Genomic DNA, 9244 nt, shown 5'->3' with positions numbered 1-9244 from the left:
AATTGTGCTTTTTATCTTATCTTTGATCTTTGAGACCAAAGCAGAAGAAGAGAGAGACCCAAGTACCAAAGGGTTAGCATGAATGACTGAGAAAGAGAGGGTAGGTAGCACATTAGGGTGTCAAACCCTAAACCAAGCCGGTCAAATGGCCGAACCCGACAAAAAATGCTTAAACTGAACCGAACCAATTTTCTATTGGGCCGGCTTCAGCTTGAGGTATTATGACACAGGAAGACCAGACCATATCAGATAGATCGAAAACTAGACCAAAATTGCAATCCGGATAAAAAACAATAAAAAAACGAAAACCAAAAGAAAACCATGTCTTTTTCATGATTGTTTATATATATATTGACAAATTGAAATCGAATTGGCCGAGTCCGATATCAAACCAATAATAGATTAAGAAGAGAAAACCAAAATAAACTGAAAATGATCGAAATCGAACATTCCCTTATTGAGCCGGTTTCAATTTCACCCATTTTTCGTCCGAAACCGTTTCAACTTTCAACCCAACCAAAATCGGACTGAACCGACCATTTTGACACCCCTAGAGAGAGAGAGAGAGAGAGAGTCTGCAGTCTACTCCATGTATACAAATGAGGAAAAGATAAATCAATAATAACAAGGGAGATGGTGATACCCGCCCTTTCTCTTCCAACCACCATAACGGTCGTTTCAGGTCCTCCAATCCACAAACACAAACCACCTCCTTTGGTTTCGATGAATCCCATTTCCAATCTGCAATCCCTCCTCAAATCTGGCAAATTAGACGAAGCCTTGCGTTTGATTGAAACCTCAACAACGAATAGCTGCGACACTCAGCCTGACCTTGAGACCTACTCTCTCTTCCTCCATTCCTGCATCGCTAGAAAATCCTTGGAACATGGCCAGAGGCTTCACCTTCAACTCCTCCTCTCAAGAGACAGAGCTTATCACGATTTTCTAAACAACCCCACCTTGAAAAGCAAGCTCATCACCCTCTACTCTGTCTGTGGCCGAATCGACGAAGCTCGTCATGTTTTTGAGGATGGCATTGAGACTGCTGAACATGTCCCAGAATCTGTGTGGGTTGCCATGTCCATCGCATATTCGAGAATTGGGCTCTCCCAGGACTCCCTCCTTGTTTACTCCAAGATGCTTCATCGGTATATCCGACCGGGTAATTTCGCATTCTCGTCAGCTCTCAAGGCATGTTCTTATCTGTCAGAGTTATTGATTGGTAGAGCAATTCATGCCCAGATTTTAAAATCTGAAGACAACCCAGATCAGGTGGTGAACAATGCTCTTCTTAGATTGTATGCGCAATGTGGGACATGTGAAGAAGCACACCAGATTTTTGGAGAAATGGGTCAGAGAAATATTGTTTCTTGGAACTCCTTGATTGCTGCTTTTGTATGCCGGAACCGATCGTTTGAATCTCTAGACATTTTTAGGAAGATGCAGGGTGAAGGAGTTGGGTTCAGTTGGGTCACTCTCACTACGATTTTACCAGTCTGTGCTCGAGTAACTACGCTTCGTTGCGGCCAAGAGATACACACTCAAATCATTAAATCAACTGCAGAGCCAGATGTCCCTGTGCTGAACTCGCTTATGGACATGTATGCCAAATGTGGAGCAGTGAATTACTGTCAAGAAGTGTTTGAAGGAATGATCAGTAGAGACTTAACATCTTGGAATACCATGCTTATGGGGTATGCGATCAATGGGTGTATGAGTGAAGCGATTGATTTGTTTGATGAGATGATTGGAATGGGCTTCAAACCAGATGGACTCACCTTCATTGCGTTGCTTTCGGGATGTAGCCATGTTGGTCTCACGGTTGAAGGACAGAGATTTTTTGACAGAATGGAGACAGATTATGGAGTTTCACCAACTGTAGAGCATTATGCTTGTTTGGTGGATCTCTTGGGTAGAGCTGGGCAGATCAAGGAGGCACTAGATGTTGTGAAGAGAATGCCAATGAGCCCAAGCAGCAGCATATGGGGTTCATTGCTTAATTCGTGCCGGATCCATGGCAACATTGCACTTGGTGAGGTGATGGCAGAACGGTTGTTTGAAATTGAGCCAAATAACCCTGGAAATTATGTGATACTGTCAAATATGTATGCAAAAGTGGGAAAGTGGAAAGCTGTTAATTCTGTGAGAGAGAAGATGGAAAAGAGGGGAATCAAGAAAGAGACAGGATGCAGTTGGATACAGATCAAAAACAGAATTCAAACTTTTGTAGCTGGAGGGGGCATTAAATTTCGTAATTCAGAAGAATATAAAAAGGTTTGGAATGAGCTGAAGGAAGAAATGGAAGATATTGGTTATGTCCCTGATACAGGAGTAGTACTTCATGATGTAGAGGAAGAGATCAAGGCAAACTGGGTTTGTGGTCATAGCGAACGGCTTGCAGTTATGTTTGGACTCATTGATACTCGTTCAGGAGCACCGATTCGAGTCACAAAGAACCTTCGCGTTTGCACTGATTGTCATACTTGGATTAAGATGACTTCAAAAGTTGCAGGAAGGTTGATTGTTTTGAGAGATAAAAATCGATTCCATCATTTCAAGGATGGGGCATGCTCCTGCAAAGATTACTGGTAATGACTAATGACACCATTGAAATGAATTATGTACATTTAATGATTATCTTCAAAATTCCATTTAATGGAAGCATTTGGCGATCCATTATCCTAATGCAATAGCATTCTCCATATGAACAAAAACTGGAACTACCTGAAGGACACTGGGTTGGGGGGAGGGAGGGGTGGGGATCTCCCTACGAATGAGCAGCTTGATGTCTTCAAGAAGTAGAAAAACTGAGATCACTTATCTATGAGTTAAATGCCAACTTGTGAAAGAACCTTCCATCTTGGACCCAAAAAAATTGCATCAAAGAATGCTCTAAACTACTTAAGTAACTGATAAATTAACGAAGAGGGTGACTCCAGAATTTCCACCTTTAGATTGCATATTCTTAGACAAACAAAAGGCTCTCTCTCTCTCTCTCTAGGGCCTGAAAGTGATAGAGGGGTCGGTATGCAGATCTATACAATGGGGTACTTGAGCCCCAAGAAAGGGAAGGCCCAAATCGCTCTATTACATCTAAAAGAGACATCGTGTGACCAAAGTCAAGTCTCTTGTATTTACACAGAGAGATATATATCCATGCTTTAGGGAAGGAAAACCCAAAGAGAAGTGTGTTTGATCGCCAAAGGGTTTGAGCCAAGGCCACTTAAAACCCACGTCAAAAAATGGTTGGCCCCAGTCACCACTCTATAGAGTACCATATATAGCAAGGTACAGCAAGGTTTACCAGGTCATTCAGATTTGTAGAGAGAAAGTAGGTCACCATGGTCATTGGACAGGTAATAAGCACATTCTTTTTCCTATCTAAAATTCAAGTTAAACATTGGAAAATCTTACATACACCAAGCAATTTCTGCATGGCAATAACTCAAACAAATTACACGCCGCCGTCATCTCCGCCCATCGTTCGAAACCTTGCCTTTCACTCCGTTTTCATCACATAAATGGTAGATACCTTGTGTTTACACCCATTGCTTTTTTGTTGCCTCCATCCTCTCCAACAAGCCTGCAATTTGATCTTGCATTCTGAGCTTCATCTTGTAGTAGTCACAATGGGAATTCTCCAAGTTCTTGAGCTCTTCAAGCTTCTTCCTGCGCCTCTCCTCTGTCTCCTGTAAACACAGTTTAGCAAGCTTGCCGGCATATTCTTCCTCCAGTTTCTCACTTTTTATACGGACCATCCGCCGATACCCCTCTGCCTCTCTCCGTGCTTCATCTGCGTGGCTCTGGAACATCCTCGCTTCAGCTTCCTTGATTCTCACAATGCTTTCAAGGCTGTCGAAGCCATCCTTCTTCAAGGTTGACTCCAGCTCATCCTCAACTCTCCGCTCTCTTGTGAGAGCACCCGTAAGAATGTTTTGATTTACATCATTTGGCAGCAGATTCGGCCTTCCACTGGAGGAGCTCATGTTATAGGTGGTAGATTTTGACGGTGGAGAAGTAGTAGAAAGCGAAACCACGTCTGCTTGTTGACATATTTGAGCTAAAGTTAAGTCTTTTGATGAGGCACCAGATCCGGGAATTGCTGAAGCACCATCTGTATTCCATAGATATCACAGGGGTAATCAGTGTTAGCAGAAGACATGTTGCACAAACAAAGCAGAAATTATAGATATCAAATCAGAGTAAAAGATATTCAAATTGATCAATCTCAACACTGCCTTAAGATTGGAAACAGGGCCAGTTAGAATTTACATAACGGGGTTGAAACTTAGAATCACTAAGAATCATAACTTTCCACACGGTCCCCATCCAATTGGAAGTCGTGGTAGCTACCCACAGGGGAATTGCTTAAAGCAATGCCTCATGAGCATATTTACCATGTGTATGTGCCCAACTTCACTAGCAAATGAAGTCAGATAGGAGGATGTCAACAACAAAGTCCGGGAATAAGACTGTATAGATCAACTAGCACATATCAAGATTATGATGTTTATCAATGCAAAGAAGGTACATACATGATATTTTTATTAAATAGTTATAAATAATTTAATGTGAATTATATTAGACAGTATTGTAGCTCACATGATGTGTTCAGAATAAGAAGTGTGTAAATAATAAAACCGGTAAGCTGTTGCCCAGCTCCAAACAACACAAGGCTTTCAACTTGAAAGATTTTCTACGAATTGCAACTTGAGTTTTCTGTGAACTGCAAAAACTAGCAACCCTTTAGGATGCATCATTTCCATTAGATGACTTCAAACATGCAAAATTCTTAACAATAAAGATGAGAATTATGGGCCACATTCAAAACACCACGCACTATTCTAGTAGAATGCCCACACCAACGTAAGGTGTTTCCATCCACCGTTCCAATAAATACAAGCCTCATTTAAACTTCATAGAACATGAATAAACATTATTTCTGCTCTAATCTCAACAGTAACTTTAGCCTTGAGATAATCAGTTCAAGTACTTCAATTCTAAGAACTCATAATACTATGGCAAAGAAGAGAATGAACTATAAACTTAGTCCAACAAAGCTGTTTCCCAATTACTAGGCTATATGAATTTGGTTCCGCACCCCATTCTATCTAGAGCCACATCTTCCATCGTAACTCATGTCTCTGGACAGTAAACCCATGTTATTTCAGCTTTCTGATTGACCCTTTTAACAATTAACACCTTGAACGCATATGTTACACTTCTTCTTGCTGGTGCATGCCTATGACCAAACTACTGAGTTCACTTCCCTCACATTGTTACTAGCTACTGTAAGCTCCTTCCCCACATCCTTAACCACTACCTTCTGAATATGAAAGATATGGTAAATCAATATCAACCGTGTTCTGAGACCCCACAAACTCCAGAAAATTTTGTACATTCCTAACCTTCCATGTCCAATAAATAAAAGTACCTAACCGATCCCAACCCTCTCCCCCCCCCCCTTCTAAAAAGAAGGCAAAAACAATGTCATACTGTGCTAAATCATCTAGGGAAATCAATTCTTTTTTTTTTTAGGTATCACTAATACAGAACTCTATCAAAGACGAGAAAGAGGAAGGGAATTTCATTCAGAACAACTATGTGTTTCTTTTTCTTCTGCTGGTGACTTTTTTACCCCTGAAGAAAGTAACTATTTGAACAGGAAACAGGAATGAAAGGAGGAAGGGCGTAGGGGTCAAGATTACTAGCAAGCACTCAAGCAGCAGCAGAAGTTTGGCCCACCTAAAAGGATAGTTCACTTTCACCATAAATCATCTGATCCAATCTTCATGTAAATTTGACAAGAGGAAATACCTTAGACCCTGACAAAAAGTTAACACCAAGAATACGGCAAGTCAAGCACTTAGTGAAAATGGTCAATTTGGAGCAATGTTTATCATTTAATATCCATGGATACCTCCTTTCACAACTCCAAGAAAATTGCAAGCTACAGCATATTCCTGACTATAATCTGTGAGAATCTAAATGTATGATGCTCCAACCTATAATTCGTCTATTATATTACTTGGGACAACCCAAGAGATCCCAAACAAGGCAGTAGAAAAACAAATATTAGGAAGTAATGTACCCATAATGAACCAGAACACCAGATAATTGGTCACTAAAATTCTTTCTAATTCTGCCAACCAGCCAAATACACGAAATTCAGCACATTGGGATTCCAAGTTTCCAACCATGTCTACAGGAAATGGGGAAATGGTGAGCCATCAGCCTACTTCATCAAGGAAAATCTTATTGAGAAAGAGCTGCCATATTTATTCTCTAGTCCAGATCCTCATGAACAGGATGATTCCCAACCTCTCCAACAGCCCCATGAGTTCAGGGACCTCACTAACTACTGGCAGCTCATAATGAATGTTAGTAGACTTGAGGAAGAAATTGTCCTGGATTTGCAAAGCATAGTTTAAATTCATCACTGAGTATATCAAACTAAGATTGGTGGTACTACGTGACTTGGAAACTCGTGAAAAATTTCTACTTACCGGTGGTTTGTAATGCTAAATGGTTTGATGTCCCAACACTTAAAAATCAAAACAAAGAATTAAAGAACATCTAGGCAGCACTTCTCTACTATCAAAACTATTTCAATCCTTAGAAACTATACAAATTAAAACCCGAGAAAAAATACATCTCTCTGCTATTTCAAACAAATTCTACTACTTGGTTCCAGTTCCCTAAAGAAAACCTCATATAATTACTGAAAAAAGGGAAGGATGGGAGGTTCCACAAAAGCCATAATCTAGGACTTTTAATCTATGAGTTCTACATAAAGAGAAACCATCAGCATCTGATCACAGATACTTTCACATTAATGGAACATAGCCAGCCATACAACACTAGCGTAGATAGACCATTTCATGTTATTACTGAATAGTTAAAGTTCAAGCAATCTCATTCAAAAATTCTTAAAATCCTATCTGATAATTCGTTCATTTTCTGATTCAATGATAAAGGATTTCATGGGAGAGACTACTTTTTCATCAGCTAGGAATCCATTGATCACCAATATGCCACCTTGTATTGGCACGAACGCCTCCTGCACTGATACAATGATTAAAAGGGGTCCCTCCCATGAGACCTACTCATTGATCAAGACCACGACCCTTCTCACACATATTTCAGTTTATAAGAAATAACATCCAAATATAGAGCAAAACCCAAATTGAAAGCATTAGCGAGGCTTACACTTGAAGAACTGTAGGATGGAATCACAGGCCTCCGATGGGGAAATGATCTTGTTTTCGAGCTTCAAGAGAGTCTCCTCTGCCTTACTCTGCAGCTCCTTTTCCTTGAAGTTTTCACTCCCTCTAAAGATCTTCCTGACACAGTCAAGCTCCTTTTTCAGGGTCTCAAGACCCCAATCTTTTGCACAGCAGAGAAACACATCCTTAACAAATCCAAACATCTCAGAAGCATGGTCACATCCAAGACAATAGAACTGCATCTCCGTGGTTCCTGCAGACCCCTTCAAGTTGGGCCCTGGCCTAATGAGGTTTCTCTGAATGCCACAAGAGGCATGGCACCAGTGCGAACAAGCATCACAACCAACCCAACTGCAAGTATTGGAGGCACAGTCGAAATTCAAACACACAGGGCACATACACGCACTACAGAATCCCTTCTTGGTTGAGCATATCTTGCAGTCACAGTCATCAACAGGCAATAAACCCTTGTAGCTGCAGTTCACATTGCGACACCTCATGAGCAAAAAGATCTCCACAAGCTCGGTCATGGGGAGACGATTCTTCCCTGAAATGTAATTCACAAGGCCAGTCTTGATTGCAACCAAGATCTCTAATTGGTCTCTATGAGACTTAGAGAGTGTCTCAAAAGTGAGGTCCGATCTTCTCTCAAGACGATTCTGCAGATTAGTTAATTCCTCTCTCTTCTCAGGCGACCCAATGAGATTGCTCATGTGCTCCTTTGCAGATTCAATTGTCTCATCTGGGAGTTCTTGAAGTATCTGAGCCATAACAGGGATAGAATCTGAAACGATTTCTAAAAGAATCCTCTCCGGCCTCGTGAGCTTTCTTGCTCTGCTCCCATCTGAATTCTTCCGAGAAGCTCTTCCTCTCGAATCCATCGAGGCCGTGTCTTCTTTTTTCGGCCTCGCCGGAAGCTCCGAGGGTAAGAAGGACTGGTTATCAGAGCTCGTTGTTCTGTAAAGACTATTACTTGAATCTTTGTTAATCTGGCGATTACTCTGCATCAATTGATGGCCAAAACCACCTCCGCCACCGTGATTCGCCAACACAACGCTGCCGTCGCCGACGGGCCTGAATCGACTGTGAACCGATCCATTAGTTCCCTCTCCACAGTACCAAATATGGTCAGTATCTTTTTGGTGACTCTCTGAGTACTCGTAGTTCTCGGTGGAGTTGCGTGTGAAGAGTGAGCAGCTAGGGTTGTGAGAGAACGGAACAGAGTAGGAATAGGAGAGCGAAGCAGCCGTGAAGTCGTCAGAGCTTGCCGTTCGTGTATTGTTGTTCGATGGAGCCAATGATTGAGTGCTTCTGGTAGGTTTGGGGTGAGCAAAATGATCCGCATTCGGCGAAGAGGTAAGAGACAGAGACACATCTGGGAGTGCTAGAGAGAGATTAAGAGTCTCTAGCTTCGCCTTCTTCTCTCTCATCTCTCTTTCTATTTCTTGGTCGAGCTCTCGCTTCGTCCCTGCTGCTCTAACCCCGTTTAGTTGCAGAAAATCTCGTTCCACCAATCTCTCCTCGGGATTCTCCGAAATCACCTCCTTCCCTTTGTACCTATCCTTCTCCAGCACACTGAATAGATTCTTCCCTGATATCTCTTTTTCTTGAAAACTCATTTTTGGGTTATCACAGAGGTAACTCAGGGTCAGTTCTTGCGAACCCAGATTCCCAATTCTTGAATAAGATTTTGAACGGAACCCATCAAAACCCACCTCTGAATCGCGCAGCAAATCGTTACCCTTATCAGAAAATCCAATTTTCCCATCAGGGTTCTCGAGATTTTTGATGGAGACGTGTGGTTTGAGCTTGTTTGTTGTTGAGCCTTCAGTTCCGGGAACAAAACCATTTGAGAGATCGGTATCTGAAAACATGGTTGGTCAAAACGAGATAGAATGAGAGAGAGAGAACTCTCCCCTCACCACCCACCAAAAGAATAGAAAGAGAAAAGCAAAAATTTATTGAAGGGAGTAGAGAGAGGCGAAGATTCTCCTGTTGTCCAGTTCTTCTACTACTAC

General features: G+C 41.6%; 2 protein-coding genes across 2 annotated transcripts; one reads left to right on the top strand and one right to left on the bottom strand.

Moving 5' to 3' along the window:
* The first annotated feature begins 586 nt into the window (after positions 1-586).
* Positions 587-2659, top strand: LOC122646071 (pentatricopeptide repeat-containing protein At3g14330). The gene has a single exon (XM_043839543.1). The coding sequence runs from the start codon at positions 634-636 to the stop codon at positions 2590-2592; it is 1959 nt and encodes a 652-aa protein (XP_043695478.1). The 5' UTR covers positions 587-633; the 3' UTR covers positions 2593-2659.
* A 696-nt stretch (positions 2660-3355) lies between these two features.
* LOC122646040 (protein OBERON 3-like) lies at positions 3356-9149 on the bottom strand. Its single transcript, XM_043839494.1, has 2 exons — positions 7210-9149; positions 3356-4114 (listed from the first exon to the last, which is right to left on the bottom strand). The coding sequence occupies exons 1-2, from the start codon at positions 9098-9100 to the stop codon at positions 3540-3542; spliced, it is 2466 nt and encodes an 821-aa protein (XP_043695429.1). The 5' UTR covers positions 9101-9149; the 3' UTR covers positions 3356-3539.
* Between the last annotated feature and the right edge of the window lie 95 nt (positions 9150-9244).

Source organism: Telopea speciosissima, chromosome 11 (assembly GCF_018873765.1).
Source record: "Telopea speciosissima isolate NSW1024214 ecotype Mountain lineage chromosome 11, Tspe_v1, whole genome shotgun sequence".
NCBI lineage: Eukaryota > Viridiplantae > Streptophyta > Magnoliopsida > Proteales > Proteaceae > Telopea > Telopea speciosissima.
This window is presented reverse-complemented; position numbering and strand designations above follow the sequence as displayed.

What these genes read in the sequence shown, in the direction of transcription:
- LOC122646071 (XM_043839543.1), top strand. Translation starts at nt 634, where the DNA reads ATGGTGATACCCGCCCTTTCTCTTCCAACCACCATAACGGTCGTTTCA.
- LOC122646040 (XM_043839494.1), bottom strand. Translation starts at nt 9,100, where the DNA reads ATGTTTTCAGATACCGATCTCTCAAATGGTTTTGTTCCCGGAACTGAA. An exon ending in CATCCTACAGTTCTTCAAGT is followed by an intron (nt 4,115 to 7,209) that starts GTAAGCCTCGCT and finishes TATGGAATACAG; the next exon opens with ATGGTGCTTCAGCAATTCCC.